Here is a 20736-nt window from a genome sequence, read left to right as displayed (position 1 = left end):
CTGCAGGACGACGACAGACGGAAACGTTCACTGTTTTTTATTTTGGTGGGAAACAAACTTAAAGTGCAGATTTGAAAACATTTATCAAGCTTATTGCTTTAAATTAATTGAACATAAAGATCTGTCAGAATCTCACTGGGTGACGATGATACAGCACAATATCTTTAGGCTGCTAGGTGACATGATCTGTATCTCAATGTTTTAAAACCTCCTCAGACACACTATTGTACAGAAACTGGATGACAAAACCAAATATCACAACATCACTGGTTGAATACTTTGATATGTTGTTACTGTGGGAAGTAGAACAATCTGGTAAGTCAAGAAAATGACATTACTTTACTGAAACAGGAGTTTAAACCCAGGAAATAAGAAACTCTTTTATCAAATCACTCGTCAGGAGAGTCGGGAACTGGACTTGGATCACGTTACGGATAATATATCGCCCAGAACTGCCTTAAATGTGTGTGAACTTGTTTCTACAGGACAGAAAACATGGACTCGTGTGACAGACACACCTTCAACGTGAGCTCGTCCTCGCTCTCGGCTGTGAAGTCGAACTTGGCCACGGCTCTCACCGCTGACTGCTGTCCTGTGATTGGCTGCGCTGGAGGTGGGAGGAGGAAGTGGTGGTTAGAGTGATGACTCACAAACACACACAGCCTTTCTCAAACTTCCCCTTAAAATCCCAAAGTTGTAAAACTGAGCAGCAACATCTGTGTGTGTGTGTGTGCCTGTGTGTGGTACCCTGGCAGGGCTGTGTGAAGGCAGCAGGGTAGAGTCCGTCCCTCCCCTCCAGGCATCCTCTCCTCCACTCAGCGTCGATGTGCTCTGTCACTTGGATCAGCGCCCCCTTGTGGAAGGACAGATCCTCTGCAGTCTGACCGGGAAAGTCGAACAGAGCCACGGCCCACTCCTTCACCTGCACACACACAAATACAGAGAAGACATTTAATAAACTCATCTGTTTGATTATAAAGAGAGAAAAAAAAACACTTGTACATGCACTAACCTCTGAGTCTGGGTCCTGTGACGTCTTTGGTGCTGCTGAGGACATAAAAAAGTCACTAAAACTGCTTTAATTTTGATGTTTGATTCATCAGATCATCATCAGAAAAGTGTGGAGAGGGTTTGTACACAGGAGGGAGAGTTCAGCAGAGAACAAACATTATATAAAAGCGTTAAAACCAAACTGTGTCTGTGTATTTCTAACATATTTCTGCTGTTTCCTCTCCAGAGCTCGTGTCTTTATCCTGCTGCAGTAAAATGTCTTTAATCCTCAGCGAGTGTAACTACTTCAGAGTTATGGTGCGTTCATGTGGCGTCAGAATAATAGGAGAAAAAAAGGTTACAGGTTCCAGTGTTCGATTTTGAGGTACTTGAACGCCACTTGAGTATTTCAACTGTCCACATTGTTCTACTTTTTATATAATCAAGCTTCAGCCAATAAACATAAAACACGTCGTCATGAACGCACCATCATCAAACAAATTCAGTCCATCAGTTAGAGAAGATAAACAACACGACCTCTCAGCTCACCGACACTTTCCGTTTCCACTGACGACGACTCCGGCTGCGAGAGCGGCTCCACTACCTCGGTGAAGTTCAGCGGGAACACTCCGATTCGCCCGTGGATCTGGCCCCGCCCCCACTCCTGCCCGATGAGCTCCAGGAGGGCGATGACGTCACCCTGGGAGAAGGTGAGCTCGTCGTCCTCCTCTCCCTCGTAATCGAACAAGGCGACGCACCGAGGACCGCTAACACACACAGAAAGGAGAGGCAGGATGAACAGATCTGTTGTTGTTCCGTTGTGAGTCTGCTGTGGAGTTCATCGTGTTGTGTGTCGGACCTGACAGGAGGCGGGTCGGGTCGTTCCTTCTGCTCAGTCGGCGCCACAGGCAGAATGGACTGAAGGAAAAAGAATGAATGCTGACGTCAACTCACACCTTGTAAAACAAAACCTTTAATTGTAGGAAACACCCTCAGTGTGTGCTATCGCTTGCTAACAACAGCTCCCAGCTAACGTACGATACCTGTGAGTCGGACAGGCTGAGGCCCTCCAAGGCAGGTTTTGATTGGCTGTCCTGATCTGGAGCAGGCTCTGGTTGGATGTCCAGGTCCAGGAGACACTGTGAGGGGTTGATGAGCGGCGTGACAGCGGGCTGACTCCTCCCCTCACCTGACAGCTGCTCTGATGGGCTCGGGTCGTCCAGGACGATCAGGACTTCCTGTTTCTGAAGGTTTTAAGAAATGACATCAGAGCTCAAACCTGTGACAGTGTGTGTGTGTGTGTGTGTGTGTGTGTGTGTGTGTGTGTGTGTGTGTGTTCATACCGGGTAGCTGTTAAAGAGGGGGTGTCCAGGTTTAGGGCGGGGGGGCAGAGGCGGTCCTCTCTTTGGTGCCTTTTGAGGCGGAACCTGATTGGCTGAAACAGGAGAAGTGGTTTGTGAAGACAACGGCTGGCTGGCTGGGGAACTGGAGGGGGCGGGGCTTGTTTGAGGAGGGGGAGGAGTCATCTGGTTGGATGAGGAGGATGAGCTGATGGCTGGAGGAGGCGGTCGGCCAGGGGTGGACTTCATTGGTGGAGGACGGAGGGGGAGGAGCTTCACACTTGAAGGCCTGGAAAGAACAAAAAGGAATAAGGACGCATCGACACACAAGAATCCTTTTTAAACAGATTTTTTCTCCTCAAACCATCTTTGTTTTACAGAATATCCTGCATATCTAACAGGCCGAGCAGTAGGTGGCGCTAAAGACTCTGTCAGCTGTACATTAAACACCAGAGAAGAATATTCTGGACAGGTGTAGTGAGCTGTTTGGTGTAAACTTGTAATTTTAGCAGTGCTTAACAAACCTAAATAATTTCATTACATCATCATTTCAGACCTTTATAATGGGAGGAAAAACCCTGATAGCTTCCACGTCCCTGGAGGACGGTTTATTCAGGAGCCAACACAATTTATTCAAACCTAAAATGAGGTCAGTGAACACATGGAGCTGCTCAGGAGACCACAGCTGCAGTCAACATGTAAAATAAGGCCAAACAATGATGCTGCAGTGACACATCAGCTGTAAACGTTACTGTTGGCGACCTGGTCAAGATGTTTGGACGACAGCAGCAACAGAGTTATGATACATTTTCATGCATCGACACTAAAAACTTTAACAAACGAGAATATTCTCTAAGTTGTTCGGACCATAAAAAGGTCAAGATGACGTCCTCCGATGATTTGTTTTGTCCACAACCCAAAAAAATAATCAGTGTTTTCTCACAACTGTCTCCAAAAAAACAAACAAAAACACAGCAGTTAATTTAGAAGTTGTCAACCAATCGTTAAACGTATGTGATTTATATATCTGACTTCGGTATCGGTGCTTGTTTTTCATCATTACTTTCACCAAACTGTTGGAATAATAACAGTGAGAAGCAGCGACTGGACTCAGAGTTCTGGTCTGAAGAGCAGGCGGTCCAGCTTACCGTGGAGGGGGAGGAGGGTCTGAGGGGTTTGAAGTGCTGGAGGTTTCTGGTCTGGTCGGGATCACGGGGCCTTTCCTCAGAGCTGGAGCTGGAGCTGGAGCCGGCGCTGGGGTTGGGGGTTTGAGGCCCGGCGTGGATACTGAAGGTTTGGGGGCCGTGGCCGGGGCAGCAGCTGCAGGTTTGGGTGGAACCGGGTTTGGATCTGGAGGCGATGAAGAGGCTACAGAGGGTTTGGGGGCCAGATTTGGAGCTAAAGGTGGAGAACAGGTGTCAGACATTTTTAACTACCCTCAACAGATTAAGGCTGGAAATCACAAGCGAATTCTGTAATGAACACTCATATATAAAATGTGTGTTTTAGAAGTGACGAAATTCAAGCTGCCAACAGGATTTCATGATGTCCTGCACTACGTCATGATTCAGACCAGCTGGTATTTAGCAACCAGTTAGCTTTCGAGGCTAACAAACCATCTCTGTGTGTGTGCAGTGAGTGAGCATTCAGCTGCAGCCACACAGTGAACAATGGGGAGTTTAGAGGGCATCAGGGTGGAGCTGAGACTCTGAATACATCATGTTGTAACTGTATACCGGTGACAACCTGCTTCATGAGTTTCTGCAGGCCGCAGCACAAGAAAGGAAACGATGTGGGGAGCAAAGATGGATCTACGTGTTACTATCATCATCAGTTGTTACTGCTTAATGTGTTACTCCTTATTTTGGCATTATTGTCTTCATCGTTTATCGCCCAGGCCCAGATACTGACGACCTCCTTTTGTTTAAAGACACTACACTGATGTTTTGGGGGTGACATCGGTATACAAGTCGCTCCAGGTTCAAGGTGAACCACTGCGCAGGTGTGTTTGTCTTGCATCATGGAAGAAAACGTTCTCCGTGCTGTGACGTTTCTAAACACAAGAAAACATTTAGCTTCACAGTTTACGTGACAGCCAGTGAAGTCTGGCTCGTGGCATGATGGGAATTCTCTGTCAGGTCGACCAAACACAGCAAAACACCACAACACACACAAAGAAGTGTAACACATCAAACTCACACAGCAGCACCGACAACAGTGAGGCCTTGTTTCTGCTCACACAATCGCAGCGTTTTTCTTTCACAAGGTTTAGACTGAATGTCTCACACACACACACACACACACACACACACACACACACACACACACACACCATGTAAAATCTCTCCACATGTTTGCATAATTCTGCAACAGAGTGAGCAGCAAGATTTGTGTCTCTAAGCTCTCAAACACAAAACCATTGTTCTCAAGCTACATCGTGAAAAACACACACACACACACACACACACACACACACACACACACACACACACGATGTCTTTCTTACCGCTGGCTCTGCGTGGAGAGGTCAGTGCTGCTGGTTTGGTCGGGACGCCTGGACGACCACTTCCTGTTTTCACTGAAACAACAAGAATCAGCAGAAACGTTACAGCTGCTGCAGGACATCCGACGTCTGACCGCCGACCCGAAACTGACGACATAATCCAGAAATACAAGGACGCTCCATCCATGTGTGTCCAGAGAGGACGGGGACAACTGCTCCGTGCGTAAACTTAGCTGTACGAAGGCGTTAGTGATTCGAGGCAGCAGGGCTGTCACGATATCAGAGTTTTACTGGGCGATTATCGTGGCCAAAAGAATCCATGATTATGACTTTATTACAATAAATATGTTGAAATCTAGGGAAAAAAACCCTCTCAGACAAAAAGATCTTCACTTTGTTTGCCGTCAGATGAATAACACTCCTGATACGAGTGGTCGGCATGATTTTGCACAGAAGTGGTAAATCAGCGAGTGTCTGACACACAGCATCCGTCTCAGTGTCTCGTCAGTGTTTACTGCTGAACAGAGCCTCATTGTAATCCGAGTCCCAGAGAGGTTTCAGGGTAAACAGTGGAGATGATTTCAAACGTCGACGCTGTTCGCTCGTCTCGTCTGTCAGGTGATGTGTCAGGTGACTCACCTGTTCAGACTATAGGCACTATTCAAACACTGACCTATTAGTGGTTTAGGATACAAAACAAACGTGAACAAAACCAAAGCTGTTATTTTCAATGAGACTCCGCTTCTATTCACTTTCATTATTGTCGATTTGAAAGGCTGAAATAAAGTCGAGGTTTCAGATTCAGAGGATTAAAACCAAACAGACTATATGGAAACAAAACAAACTGAATTTTACAGCTGCGAAATTCAGTTTCTACTGCCAGTAGAGCCGCAACCATTAGTCAGAAAATCAACAAAAAATTCATTTCCAACTGTTTTGATGATCGATTAATTGTTTCAGTCATTTTTCAAACAAAAGTGTCAAACATTTGTCTGATTCAGGCTTCGTACATGTGACGATTTGCTGCTTTTCTTTGTCATTTCTGACAGTGAATGAAGAGTCTTTGGGTTTAATCAGGAATAATTGTCAGATTAATTGATGATGAAAATGATCGTTAGCTGCAGTTAAATGTAACACGTGACACTTTAGTTCAGTTGAGCTGGAATCACTGTGACCTCACATGTTGTTACGTTATCTGTATTGATCATCACATAGAGGACACACAGCGATCAATCAATGTGAGATACAACGTGCAGCCGAGCCTTCCACACTTTCACGGCATTCATGTGAAGATATTCACAAATACCAGGATAGTTTTGCATAAAGATAACCTGTTTTTTATCATCCCAGTGAAATAAATTAAATCCTAGTGTCAGTTTTTATCGGTCGGTGACTTCCTGGTGAGTAAAACAATCGTTGTTGTCTCTGAACATACAGTAACAACGGAGCCTCGGAGTGGTGATGACTGAAATCTAACACAGCGATCCAGTTTATCACAACTGCAGCTGTTCGGCAAACAAGTCCGATGTTCAGTCAACAACACTCGACCACGCTGAAAGCTTATCAGCAGCAGCAGCACGTTCAGGTTATCTGGAAGATAAGCAGTGTAAGCCGGAAGCAGCACCTCCTGTGAAACGACCCTAAACTCTGCACACGCACACAAACTGTTCACCTGCTGAGTGACTTTAAAACTTTAAAATGGTATAAAAGCAAACGTTTTTATGTTTATGTTAGTTTTATGTTTTTTATCCATCCATTCCTTCATCACTTTGAGATGAGAAGTTGTAAGTTGCCTGCAGAGGTCAGTAAAGATCTCACACTTGGTGGGTAACAGCAGAAAAACACTCACCAGTCGGCTCCGGCGTCTCGTCACTTCCCGTCTCCGTCTGCACTCCGCTGCCGACCTCCACTGAGGGTCTCGGGGGCAGAGTTGGGGTGGTGCGCCCAGCCGCGGTGCTCTTATCCTGGGGCGGTGCTCCTACGCTGGCCCTGGGGGCGACTGTGGGTCTGGGCGGAGGTTTGGGGTTGGCTAAGGACGGAGGCTCACTGACAGCCGGGGTGAGTTTGGGTGGAGGAGGTCTGGGGGCCGGGACGGGGGCAGCTGACTGGACGGTTTCTGTAGCTGACTGTGGTTTTGGTGTAACTGCTGGTTTTTCAGGGTTTTTGCAGGGTTGGGGTGTCAGAACCGGAGCGGGGGCAGATCTCTGGGTCGATGAAGGTTCAGTTTGGAGTTTAGTGTCTGTCGAAGCAGCTTCGGTTGTTTTTGAAGCCTCGGCGCTCCCTGCGTCTGCTGCTGACACGCCTCCATCTTCCCAGAACACCTTGCTGGATGGTTTGGCGGCATGTGAAAAGTTTTTGGGTTTCGGGGCGACGATGGGAGGGACAGATTTGGCTGGTTGCCCCTGGAGACGAGGGCGTGGTCTTGGTTCGGGTCTCTTTGGGGCGACAATGTCTCCACAGCTCCCATCAGCCACCTGCTGCTGCTGCTGCTCAAAGGCTTGTATCCTCGCTCTCAGAGTCGCCATGTCCTCCTCGTCCTCCTCCCCGTCTCCCTCCTCGCTCTCTGATTGGCTGTGCCCACTGCTGTCGCTGCGGCGATCCGGGAAGCCCCAGTCGTCTGCGCTGAAGGCGTCTAGCAGCTCCTGGAGGTACTTCCCCTGACTCACTTCCTGGTTAACGGAGTCACTTCCTGCGCGGGCAGCGAGCGTGGCCAAACCGTCCTCACGCAGTTTCACCAAAGTCTGAACTTTAACCTCGCTGCTGATTGGCTGTAGACTGATCCTGGAGCGGGGGCGTGGCTTAGGGCGCTCCAACAAGACGTCAGACGAAGCGGAGGGAGGAGTTGCTACGTCAGCAGCTGCCGAAGACTGATCCCATTGGTCCGTTTGAGCACCAGAGGTCGAGGTCAAAGGTGAACAGAGATCAGTGAGGAGGTCACAGCACGGCGTGTGTGTGTTTGGCACCACGCTGTCACCGTCACGGGACGAGAGTGTGGACTGGCTGGGCGTGATGGTGATGTCATCAACGTGAGACGGTCTGGGAGGCTGGGGGAGCGGCGGCCGCGGAGGTCTCACTGGTCTCCTCGCTGCACACAAACACACGATGAAGTTTACTCTTAAAAAACACAACATGAGCCTGAAAACAGTCGCAGGAGCTCCGTCTCACCCTGCGAGTCCTGAGGGTCGGGGGCAGATCCCGGGTCAGGTCCTGGGTCAGATCCTGGGTCAGTCTGCGTGGCGATGGTTATTGTAGGAGCCAGATGTGATGAGGAGGAGCAGGAGGAGGAAGAAGGCAGGAGGACCTGCTCCTGTGTCTTCTCCCTGATCACCTCCTCGTAGGACGGAGGAGGCTGATGGAGACGAACACAGAAAGTCAGATTTCAAGCAAGAATGAAAAAATATTCTCTCATCAGCTTCTGAAACAGAAGAACTGGCTGCTTGTCCTCGTCACATATGTAAGTCAGCTGATTATCTTCGGATTTTATACTATTTGGACATTTACAGTTATTTATAAAGATTTTTGTTTGACATTTTTTAGCAGCAACAACTCATTAATTATTTGTCACTTATTAAATTAAGCACCAACAATTTTGGTAATTGATTCTTTGATGCAATTTTGAATGAAAAAAGGGCAAAATTATGATTTTTTATGGTTTCTTTCCTCTAAGAGAATAAAACTGAATATCTTTGGGTTGATCGACAATTCAAAGACCAGTCAACAACTTCATTAGTAGAGAAAATAATCAACAATGAAAAAAATCATCAGTTGCAGCCCTGATTTTGGTATTTTCACTGTTTTAATTTCAACTTGCTTGACCGACTGCATGATTTCTAGATCAAATTCAAATGAACCATTTCCTAATTCTGATCCCGGCATTTCTGTCCAGCTGAAAACTGTCGTGGGAACTGGAAATCAGTCACTTGTTTGGAAGTGCAGGCTGCCAAGCGCACGTCGAAGCAACAGGAGGTGACGTAACTTCTAGCGTAAGTCGATCAGAAGACGTCAAACAAAAGAGACAGAACTCTGGTGTTCTTGTTGACACAAACACTGAACGTGGCGTTTCTGAGGCAGGAGTTGTTTCCAAAAAGCTCTGTTTTTAGCGACCTGAAACACGTGTGTACAGGGGCTGATTCTCCAGAAGAGGAAGCTGTTTGGTCACACTGCAACATGCAACACTTACACAGGTATTTCACAGTTGGAACGATGGTCCTCGCACGGAACTGAATACAAAATTTGTTGAGCAACGTTCTCGTTTGAAGGGACAGAAAACAGCAGCAACAGTTCAGATCGTGGTAACGAGAGTAGTAACTAGTCTGACTGAAAGTTATTGAGAATCGCGGCCAACTACTGGACAAAGAATAACACCTCCACGTTCACACAGATGGAGTCACCTGTATGGTCGGAGGGATTGTGGGTCCCCAGATCTGTGCGGCGGGCGGAGGGGGAGGTGGGAATCCTCCAGCAGCTCCGGGGAACCAGGACGTGGAGGCCAGCGGCTCCGCTGACAGGATGGTGATCTCTGGTCGCCTAGCAACAGGCCGGACAACAGGAAGTCACCAACAGAGACAAATCAATGTTACTGACACACATGAGCATGTTTAACAGCTGAGGGATCAAATGTGACGACTACAGATCTGCTCTGGTTAACACGTGTTTCTCTGCTGTTTGAGTTAAAACAGCGTCGATGTTGTCGTTGTTTTCACAAATAATCTGAAGTTAAAGATTTCTTTAAACACTAAAGATGAACAGAAGCTATTCATGTCAACCACCAAATCAAAAAAAGCTGCCAAGAAAACTTCACTGGAAACAGATTTTACACACTTGTGTCAGCATTGCTGCTCGTTGCTAAATGATTATTTATAAATATTCATGTTGGCTGTAATCCAAGAATAATCCAAGTGTGTGGCGCTGAAACAAGAAGGAAGTGTATTCAGTCAACACACACACTCACGCTCGCTTGTTGACTATAAATGTTCTCTTTTTCCTGACCTGACAAATTAATTGAAGAGCATCAACATGAAACTGAACGATGGGGATCTGAATCTCTGTCAGTTTACACTTCCGAACTTCAAGATGTTGGTACTTAATTCACTTTTCTGTCTCACCTCCTGTCTCGGTCTCGGTCTCGGTCCCTGTCTCGCTCTCGGTCTCGCTCTCTGTCTCTGGACGACTCAGAGAGAGACGTCGACCTGGTGGAGGCTGACGGACAGAAAACAGCAAAGAGTTAAATACGGACAGCTGCTGTTAGATCATCACATCTGTGAGTATTTTCAACCACATGTTGCCTCCGTAACGACAAAAACAGGAGATATTTCACTACATGTATCTGAAGCTGTAGGACGGACGGGTCATGAGATGTTTTCACAACGATAAATCAATACAAAGAAAAGTAATCACCAGCTGTTCAATCATATTTCAGGCAAACATTTGTTGGTTCCAGCTTGTTAAATGTGAGATTTTGCTGCTTGTCTTTGTTATTTCTGACAGTAAATCAAGAGTTTTTATAGAAGAAGCTATCTGAAGACGTCACTTTGGACTCTGGGAGACGATCTTTTGGGAATATATTTGAGACTTAAATCGATAACAGAAATAATCATCAGTTGCAGCTGTGAGGGAAAATCAGTTCACGTTTCAACGGGTAAAAACAAGAACATACTAAGTAGTTCTACTTGTATTTCTCAGTATGAAAGTCTGCTGTGTAAATAAACTGCATTCAAACCCACAGATCTTTATTTAAAACCAAACTAGAGGAAATGGAGCACAAGGCATCAGGGCTTGTGTTGTATTTCATGAACTGAAAACAGTCTTAAATATATTTACCTCACTTGGAGTGTCGGTGTAGTTGCGCTCTATGTGAATGTGTTTTTGTAATTCAAAGCTACATGAAGGAAATCTAAAAGCACTAAAAGGTTTTGAGTGGTTAAGCAGCGGACTGGTGGCAGTCCAGTATTTTGGGAGTTGCTGCCTTCCTGCCATGCTGGATTTTATTACCCCACAAAATGAATATTTTCCACTTTTAACCGTCCACACTTTTCCAGGCCACAATTCAAACTGGACTTCAGTTTTCTACTTTCTTCAGCTCGTACAGTTCAGACACGCACATTCAACCAAACACCTCAAGCGTGACTTTAAATACACAATATTCAGCCACTTTCAGGACAATTTAACAATTCTTGCGTCATTAAAATATACAAAGTTAGATTGATTTGAACAAAATTACTTTACTTATCTGAGAGGAAACAACTAATTCCAGGTGAAGCCTGAAGTTTGTTTATTCCTCTCATGTACTGACCCGTTTCTTCAACCCTGAGACGGAAACTATGACTGCAGTTAGCATGCTAACAGCTAGCCCTGGCCTGTACACTCCCTGCTGCCCCAACCTCTCAAATTCAGACGCTCGCTATTAGCAAGAATTAGTAATTATTCCAGTGATATGCTGCCCCCTGTCGCTTGTTGTTTTAAATGTTGGTTTTTCTTCAGGGCGTGATTCTTGTTAAACCCTCACTTAGTTTTTCATTGCCACCCGGTAGAGAGCATACCTCTGCCAAAGCCAAATCTCACAATGTTAAACTGAACGTGAGAGAGAAAAACATCCTGGGGTCGAGTTAATCCAAGTTTCATGTGTAATCCTGCAAACAGACTCAGCGAGGAGGCAACACAGTGACAGGATGCAACTTCATTTGATTACAGAGAATCTTTGAGCTTCACGGCTTCTGGTTTGTTTGGACAGAATCGACTGTCGTACTGAAAGAAGAAGAGAGAGAGACTTCATGAGGAGGTCGAGGTCGAACACTCACTTCTCTTGATGGCAGCTCTGATGGACGAGAGAGGACCCTGACTGCAGAGAGGACAAAGAGAAAAGGAAAACATGAGTCACATTATTTCACCTCGGCCAAGTCCTCAAGAAAAGTCCGCATTTTTTCAAAATCAATGCCGTGATGTCTTCCTGTACTGGCTGAATGAGACACACCTCTTTTTATTGGATTTGCGGTTTAAAACAGCATTTTGGTCAAAAGCTTCCAGGTCATATGAGCCATTTACAACATTTCCTCTCTTCTCATGAAGATTCAGCGCAGGGCAGGAGTTAGAGGCCACAGATTCAATCCTCCGAACAAATGAAAAACACCAAAATGCCCATAGCAGCCAAATTTAGGGTGTTTTGACTGATTCATGTCAACTCTTGCACTGAGAATCATACAAGAGATCAGTCCGCTGTTGAGGTTCCCCCACAAAAATGACTGTTTCATCCATCTACAGCTCGTTAATGATGTCTTTTTACAATCTGACAAGAAAGAAATACTCGTCAGTACAGAGGCGGAAAAAACACCCCAAAAAGAAATACAGATGTTGTTGTAGTTAACAGACACAGTCACTCTAAACAATCTTCTACAGCAAAGGAATCTGCTCAAAGTGCATTCTGCTCGATCCTCAGACGGAAAGAAGTTGGAAAACTCCTGTTTACCACATTCCCAGACTTCACCTGTCTGCAGCCCAAACCGCCAAACTGATCCAAAGATTCTTCAGAACAAGCCGGGATCCAAGTTTTTGTCTAATCCAAACAGAGTTGTTGCTAGGCAGGTTAGGAATCAACAGAGCCAGACTCACCCAGACGACAGAAGGAGGTCACATGTCTTTTACTCTCTCCATCTCTTTTGTCTCGCTCTGTCTTTTTTTTTTCCTTTTTTAATCGTCTCTCGGTCTGTTTTTCTGTCTCGGACCGTCTCTCTGGCTCTTTTTGTGCCACGGAGCTGCTAACCATGCACAGACACACATGACTCACCCCTGACACGGCCCAAACACACAAACAGGGACGGAAAAACCTCCTCTCCTCTCCACTGAAGCTGGGTTGGACAAAACAGAAAACTCACAGATGTTTTTCTGAATGTCAGATGTGTTAGTTCAGCTCGATGATCGTTTTATCGAGGCTGTGCTTTGTGTTTTCGTGGACTCAGAGTTGGTGGGCGTCTACGTTATAAACACTTTTTGCTGATGTTGTTTTTCTGTGTTTGGCAAACTTTGGAGCCTTTTCCTCTTTAACCATTACATCATTTTGGGGTGTGTGTGGCTGATGGTCCAGAGCTGAACACACTGACTTGTACAGACGTCTTTCTCTCAGGTTTCCTGCACAGACAAGAGTTCAGTTTCAACTTGCTCGTCACGAGTCGGCTGCAGTCCTGAGACTTGAGGCTAAACTTCACTGCGGCTACTGTGATGTTAGCGGGCTTATAAAGCACATTCGACACTTCCTGTAGCTGCCTCAGCTTTAGACGCCTGATTATGGATCTTAATGTGGAGCAGCTGCAGGAAGTGTTAACTTAGGAGCTGCAGGAGAAAGATCAGCTTACAAAAGGTCTTCATTTGAAGTTAAAAAGGTGCATCACAGACTTGAGGGAGTGAAAAGTCTGCTGTTGAAATGGGCAAAGTCTGCAGCTGACTCAAATATTTACTTTAACACAACAAATCCAGGCCTCAAAATATGACAGTCTGCTCACAATAAGCTGCTGTTCAGTTCAGTTTCTTGTGTTACCGTCTTTTAAGTGGAATAAACTCAAACTGAGGCTCTGTTTCCCCCTCACACACACACACACACACACACACCCTTTAAACTGTGTGACTTCTCCGGCTGGTTGCCATGCCAACCGGCCAACAGCCAGCATACTTTCAGGAGTGTGTCAGCCCCGGAGACCAAAGGAGAGAAAAAGTAGCTCCTTCGAGGGCAGAAAACTGTCCCGAGGTTCAAGTGAGCAGTTTTTGCTTTTTGCAACTCTCACACAGTTCTCACGGTTTGAACGTCGTCAGAACTGCAAACTTTACTAACAAACCACCAGGTGATATACAAAGAAGAGTGACATGTCTTACCTGTGGCGATGCTCCGGCTTACGTCTGTCAGGACGACCTGACAAGAGAAAGAGAGACTGTCATTTACATCAACAGACAGAAGGAGATAATCGACTTGTGTTGATTTGATTACACCTTTACACTAGATGTTCTGTGCCGTCCAACAGAATAAAAAACCCAAAAGAGAAGGAGATGTTGATTAAAGAGCTCAAACACACATCCAGGAGGTCTTTAACTTGCCTCCTGAAAGAGTTTAACGTCTTACATCTGGTTACAGAGAGCAGAAGCCCCGTCTGGTGGACCACCACGGGACCCTGCTGCGTAAAAAACTTTGTACGGTAACGAACGGAAAGAGATAAATAACGTTCTGATCCTGTTTGAATTGTATCATGAATCACTAATCACAGAACTGAACCAGTACCAGAACTTCAGTTGTAAAAATGACCATATTTATTGTGATGTTCCTCTTGTTCAGCACCTTTTCTGACCCAGTGGGCTCCATGTTGGTTCTGATGACGTGTTGATGAGACGATGTAGTTCACTGAGCTTTAACACAAAACTACATGAGGTTTAACTTTACTTACAACAAACTGACATCGGATCAGATCATTATTTGTCTCTCTACACTCACTACCAGAATCTCAGACGATATAAAGTTTCATATCATGACGACAAGACATATATATCACACAACCCTTCATACTTGTGCATTAAACAACCCACCACGTTGCATACAGGTGTACCAAATGCTGCTGGGAGGTAGCTATTAATCTAATAATATTGTCTTGGATCAAAGTGTACACTGAGATCAATTCCTTCATTTTAGACAGAACGACCTCACCGGTTTAAATGAAACATGTACAGACTAAGGTTTAAAAAATTAAATACTAAAAGTATTGTATTGGCACAAATTACCAAAAGTGTCCAGATGACAGCATCCAGAGGAAACAACAACCCTCCCAGTGTTTTATCCCACAGGACAAATAGTTTCAATCATTTTATTAAACTGACACAAAATGTGTGTCAACTTCATTTTAACATGAACGTCAAGATCAACACATAATGAGATATACGTTCAACCTCATGAACAAGTTGTTGGTGCCGTTATCTGGGTCAAGAAACAGTGAAAACCCTTCTTCCATTCGGGGTCCTGATGGATATGGATCCTCTATCGCACAGGAAGTGATGCGTTTTATGTTTCCAGATGGTTTAAAATTCACAGAAGAAGAAGAAAACTTGAAGTCGTGTTGGAGTGCACGCGAGGAAGGTGGCACCGCTGGTGGATGAATTAAAGTAAGTGTCCTCACTTGAACCTCCTGTCTTCTCTTTTTAAGTCGAACAAAAGACGAAGAAAGAAGAAGGAAAGGACAGAAGAGGTAGTTTCTTTCTCTGGACTGTTTTTCTGCATGTGTGTGAATGTTTCCATTTCCTACCTCGTTTCCTCTGACGGACAGGTCAGCTCGACTCCCTGCAGCGTCCACAGAAACTAAACGTTGACGACGATGATCGAAAGACTTCTTACTTCTTCTGTCATAAAAACTCTAAATCTATCTTTTTCTCTCTTCTTCTCCTCTTCCTCCAACTCTTCTCTCTGTGTCTAAACCTCTGACTGGACCGCCCGTCTGTCCTGGCCAGCTTCCTGATTGGCAGAGGGCATCCAGGAAGCGTGGCCGTGATTGGCTGCTGCGGGATTCTGCTGCAGTCATCAGGAGTTTTAACACTTCCAGATGTTTGTCCTGCAGCAGGCTGGCAGAGCTCAGAGCCGGCGCTGCGTTTAGACACGCAGATGCACGACGAAGCAGAATTTCTTCGTGGTTCATCATCTGTCGGGTTCCTTGACGGCGGGAGGAGTTCACAGGTGAAGGAGTCAGAGAGAGATCGGAGAATGTGGAGCTCAAGAGAAGTTGAGCACAATGAAAACAGCAAAGACACATTCAGTGATGGATCAAATCTGTAGTTTAATTTTCTGTCCCTTGTATCAGATATTTTTTACAGTTTTATTCGAGTGATTTTCGCAGGGGTACTAAAACTGGCAACTAGTTTAACAATCACATAATCATAAATTTTAAGTCTTTTTTCAAGAGCAACAGTGCTAAAACTTTTCAATCAGTCAATCTGTAGATTAATTGATACAAAGCTGAAGCTTTTAGCTAAAGTTACTGATGAGAGCTGCAGCTAAAAGCTTCTTTTCACTGATGATCGGTCTGTAAAATGACAGAAGATCCTGAGGTAATATCTTGTCATCGCTTTATACGTCACTGGTGGGAAACACTCGCTAATCAAAGCTGGTACGTTCACATGAGACGCTTTATTATCCGTCACAATCAAAGACGAGTCTGTGTGGGACAGAAAGTGGGTCACTTTGTGGTGGCCGTGGGCGAGAGAGGCGGTCTGGAAACATTTGAATCTCTAATGAAATCTATCAGAGGATGACGCTCACCTGCGACTCCGTCACAAACTCAACTAACTCAAACATCTTTTTCTTCTTTTGTTTGGACAGAGAGTCTTGTTCTATGAGAGTATTTGTTTATCTTTCTACCGCAGAACGTTCAGAATAAGCTGCATTTCACAAAGCCAGAGGAGACGCTGAAGACCAAAAAAAAAAACCCGTGTGGAAACAACGAACCTCACATGCCAGAAAAATTAATCACAGATTGTCTTTAAATCCACAGAGACCTGAACCACAGAGCTGGAATGCTGCACACAAACACAGTCACTGTCCAGAGTTACTGTTGTGTTGTTTGTATGCAAAAGATTTACAAGGATCTTCACTAAACCTCCTGCATGTTTTACTAACCATCTGTGCAGCTCTCGTGACACTTTTCTCCAGTTAAATCAATGACATTATCAACTGAAAAGCACATTTTTGCAGCGCACTCGATGAGAACTCCGTGACCTCACGATCACATGCTTGAGTTTCATTACACAACAGCTGACTGAGACTCTGAGCAGCACACACTCTCAGATCTGTGTGTTTTTAACCGTGTTCAAGCCTCTTTCTGACTTGTATAAGTTGATGATTCAACAGCCATTCAACAGGTGGATTTCTACGTTGTTGTGTTCAGACTCGGTGATATCGTCTTTGAGGGAGTAATTAATGCATATGTGAAAAAAAAGTAGTATAAAGTCTTTTGTGGCTCCAGAGAAAGCTGGATCTGATAAATAGCACCCCAGTGTGAAGTCACTCAGTGGCATTGTGGGTAATGTAGGCGCTACATTTTGAAAAGGAAGAAGAATGTGTGGAATAAAAAAGGGGGATATCTGGTTTCACGGCTGTTGTAAATCTTCAGTACTGCATCTGTTGTCCTTGGAGGTTGTGTTTGGTCCGAATTCTGTGTCTGGCTGCGTTCACACTCTCAAGATTCTGACCCGGATCAACAATCCAACATCCTGGTCCAGGCAAACTCCAGCGTGACTAGCTCCACCGCTAACTGAGCCACGAGCAGCAGCTGTTATTTACCTTGATGTTAAACTGCGTCCTGCTTAACTGCAAATTTAAAATTGTGGATTTCTTTTGAAAGCCTACACTTCCCACAATGCAGCGTAGCCACTGTGTGACATCATTGTTTTATTTATCAGATCACATCTTTACTCAGGAGCCACAGAGGACTTCCTACTGTTTTTTTCCACATACGCAGCAGAAAAACTGGTGGAGCTGCTCTTTAAAAGTACAGTCAGGAAGTTTAAGTTCACATCATTATCACTGTTATCCTCTTACTGCTGTGGTGTTACTGTAATATACTTCCCTGTCAGATCAACCGTCACCAAAGATCACCTGTCACCAGGATTCAAACTTCCTGTTTCTTCGTCTGGAAATTAAAAAACGCATCACTTCCAAGAGAGGTTTTCTTGCAGTTAAAGGACTCTACTGAGTGATTCTGTGTCAGAGTATCACTTCAAACATTTCCCAGAGAGAACCGAGCCCTGGCCCGAGGGTTGAGGCGTTGTATTATAACAGCGAGAGTGCAGCACCATCACACTCGGCTGTGTGAACTTTGACCCATATGCTGCCTGACGTGTCTGCATGTTGATACAAGAATTTATGGTTCTGGGTTGAAGCAGATCCCGCCCACACTCACACAGCCCACCATGTGAATCTGTTATCTGGTGTGTAACAGCACGTCTGTGTTGTTGTGTTGTTGCTGTGTGTGTAAAGTGAGTCATTAACAAGATAAACTCCCTATTTTATATTCAACTCTTCAGGTGTTTGATCCAGTATCCATCAGGCTGTATGTAAAATATCAAACAATGAGCAGAATTAATGAGTTAAACTGCTAAAAATATGAAAATATTTAGCTTTATTTCATGAAAGTAGAGCAGCGAGGACTAATCGATACATCATCAATCATTAAAAAATGACTGCCAACTACTTTCGTAATCGATTTTTTTGAGAAAACAAATTCCAAATTCTCTGATTTCTGCTTCTCAAATGTGAATGTTCTTGTTTTCTTTTCTGATCTGTGACAGTAAACTGAATATATTAAGGGTTTTAACCATTTTAAGAACCAAACAACTTACCAGTTACATTTAAGGAGCAAAAACTGTGAATATTTTCTCCATTTTCTGCTTACAGGTTACTTCAACGATTAATTGGAAGACACGCTTTTGTGTATTTATTGCCTATGAAACAAAATTAAGTTAAAAATTCTAAATAACTGGTATTTTGATCGAGATTAAAGTGTTGAGATTAAATTGAGTTATTAATCATTAATTGATTAGGTGTCAACCAACAAACTCCACTGAAATGTTCATATTTCATGAACTTAAATGCAAACTTGATCCATAAAATGTCAGAAAATGTTATAAAATGTCCAAAACCCTAAATATATTCAGTTTACTGTCACAGGGGAAAACTACTTAAAAACTACTTTAACAATTGCTCTTAAATCACAGATATGTGTTGTGTATGTTTTGCTGGTTACCCCAAGTAAGTTTAAAAGTCTAATTAATTTGCACTTGGTTGACTCACAGTTGATCAACGACTGACTCCATTTAATCTCAACACAACCAAACTCCATTTGGAAAATCCCCATTTTAAGAACTTAACTGCGACTTGAATTTCCTTGATTGGCTTTTTTCCCATTAAAAAAAAACAAACTAACGATTCATCCGCAGTAAAAATAACTCATGTTTGTGTGTATCAATTTTTGACTGTATTCAATAAATTAAGTGAAAAAAAGTATCAAAATAGTTAGTAATTGGCTGGTTGGTTGACAGTCAGTGGACTAACTGGCGCAACCAACTTCACCAAACTCCATTTGGAATTTCCCCATTTTAAGCCGGGTGGTTTCGGTTCAGACTCTACACGCTGCTCTCGGGTTTGTGGTTCTGTGACAACGTCATATTTCAGATATGAACCCTGTAATTGACTGCTGTTTTTAGTCCGACCCGGCACAGTGTGTGTATGTGAACACAGTCAGGAGTACTAATACAGAAAGTACTACAACAATTCTGCGTTTCTACACGAAGGACTGCGGAGACGTGCTGCAGGTGGTTCTGGTCTAGTTTCAGTCGAGGGTTCGTGTTTCTTTCACAGCCAGCTGACTTGTGACATCAACACACTGACCCGGTACCAGGTGTAAACACGCTCAAACAGGCGACATGTTCGGTGTTTTTACCTCCGGAGCTGTTGGGCTGTCGTCGGACCACTTGTTCCCGGGTGTCCCTCATCGTGTTTTCCTCCTCCTCTTCTGTCCGACCCGCTTCGGCCATTTCTCCGGTCCTCCTCTCCGTCAGAACCCTCACTTCTCCCGTCCGTCTGTCTGTCTTTTCGGGGGGGAGTAATGGAGCTGGGTCACGGCAGAGACGGCACCGACATTATTACCCCTCCTTCCTCCCGTTGTCGTCGCCTAACATCCAAAACACACCGAGTTCACCGAGACACCGTCAACTCCACAGCCCGAAGCGAGCTCCGGAGCCGGGCCAACACTTCGGCTCGGCTCGGGGTTCGTCCGAACTGTTAGCAAGTTGCTGGGACAACAACAGGCTCTGTCCTGGTTTCGGTTGAAGACTTTCTCCTGCTCTTCTCCGGCCCGCGCGACTTCACCGTACACTGCCGCACGCGCTCCGGCTGCGTGACGTCACCAACTGAAGAAAGGGGGAAAAAAACTGGATCAAAATAAATAAATAAACAAATAAACAAATGAATAAATATAGTTAGAAAATATAATAAAAAAATACGTACAATACAACAATACAATTTTGCTGTTCAAAATTATGTTTTAAAAATATGCTGAAATAAATAATGTATTAATGTAAAAATATATTATGAAATAAATCCTAATAATAATAATAATAATAATAATAATAATAATAATAATAATAATAAGAATAAGAATTAAAACAAATGATACGGTTAAAAAATAAAATAAAATGAATCACAAGAATTTTTTATATATGGCTATAGAATAACAATATAAAAACAGCACTACAAAAAGTAAATACAAATATGTAAGAAAATATATACATAAAAACTTAATAATAATGATAATGTTAAAACTATGGCTAAAATACACTATCAAATAAATGATAATAATTAAAACAAATGATATGATTAAAATAATACAATAAATCATAAGAATATGGCTATAACAATATAAAAATAAATAAAATATGTATAGAAAAACATTAACAATAAATAAGTCAAAATTACGGATTATAAGATAATTTTAAAAAGATGGGAAAGGTACTAATCAGACAGATCACCTGATTTTCTGTCTCATTTACTTCTCAGGTCCTCAGGCTTTTGGCTAATGTTCCACCAATTACATTTCAGTTTTGGTCCTACAAGGGAGAAATACTACTATCCATGAGTTTCAAATGTAGTCCTACACCTGCCATGTTGGGTACCCACAGGTGTTTCAAACTAATTAATTAGTTGAAGGCCAATCAGAAACACAACTCAAATTGAAACACCTGCGTTGGTCCCCATCATGGCAGGTGTAGGACTACATTTGAAACTCATGAATAGAAAGCTACTAAAAGAGGATTTAAAAAAAAATGAAACAGAAAATTTCAGAAAACTGAAGTGACATGAAACAGAATAAAGCAGAGAGAGAGAGGATG

General features: G+C 43.9%; 2 protein-coding genes across 5 annotated transcripts in view; one reads left to right on the top strand and one right to left on the bottom strand.

The window, feature by feature from the left end:
• The window catches only part of LOC119026820 (SH3 domain-containing protein 19-like), a 34442-nt gene extending 13926 nt beyond the window's left edge, over positions 1-20516 (bottom strand). For 2 of the 4 annotated variants that reach the window (XM_037111380.1, XM_037111379.1), the window contains exons 1-17: positions 20377-20516; positions 19290-19758; positions 13693-13729; positions 11631-11671; positions 9939-10032; positions 9225-9360; positions 7999-8182; positions 6683-7918; positions 4837-4908; positions 3479-3728; positions 2334-2619; positions 2034-2234; positions 1850-1908; positions 1540-1757; positions 1013-1047; positions 748-922; positions 519-607 (exon numbers count right to left, since the gene is read on the bottom strand). In XM_037111380.1, the coding sequence (XP_036967275.1) occupies positions 519-607; positions 748-922; positions 1013-1047; positions 1540-1757; positions 1850-1908; positions 2034-2234; positions 2334-2619; positions 3479-3728; positions 4837-4908; positions 6683-7918; positions 7999-8182; positions 9225-9360; positions 9939-10032; positions 11631-11671; positions 13693-13729; positions 19290-19383 (3207 nt within the window). In that variant the 5' untranslated portion in view covers positions 19384-19758; positions 20377-20516. The remainder of the gene's footprint in view (positions 1-518; positions 608-747; positions 923-1012; positions 1048-1539; positions 1758-1849; positions 1909-2033; positions 2235-2333; positions 2620-3478; positions 3729-4836; positions 4909-6682; positions 7919-7998; positions 8183-9224; positions 9361-9938; positions 10033-11630; positions 11672-13692; positions 13730-19289; positions 19759-20376) is intronic. The other 2 variants (XM_037111382.1, XM_037111381.1) reach the window with 2 other exon arrangements.
• The window catches only part of LOC119027736 (butyrophilin subfamily 3 member A2-like), a 316811-nt gene that overhangs the window by 143961 nt on the left and 152114 nt on the right, over positions 1-20736 (top strand). The gene's annotated exons all lie outside the window — the stretch shown is intronic.

The sequence above is a fragment of the Acanthopagrus latus genome, chromosome 10, assembly GCF_904848185.1.
Source record: "Acanthopagrus latus isolate v.2019 chromosome 10, fAcaLat1.1, whole genome shotgun sequence".
In the NCBI taxonomy this organism is placed as follows: Eukaryota; Metazoa; Chordata; class Actinopteri; order Spariformes; family Sparidae; genus Acanthopagrus; species Acanthopagrus latus.
This window is presented reverse-complemented; position numbering and strand designations above follow the sequence as displayed.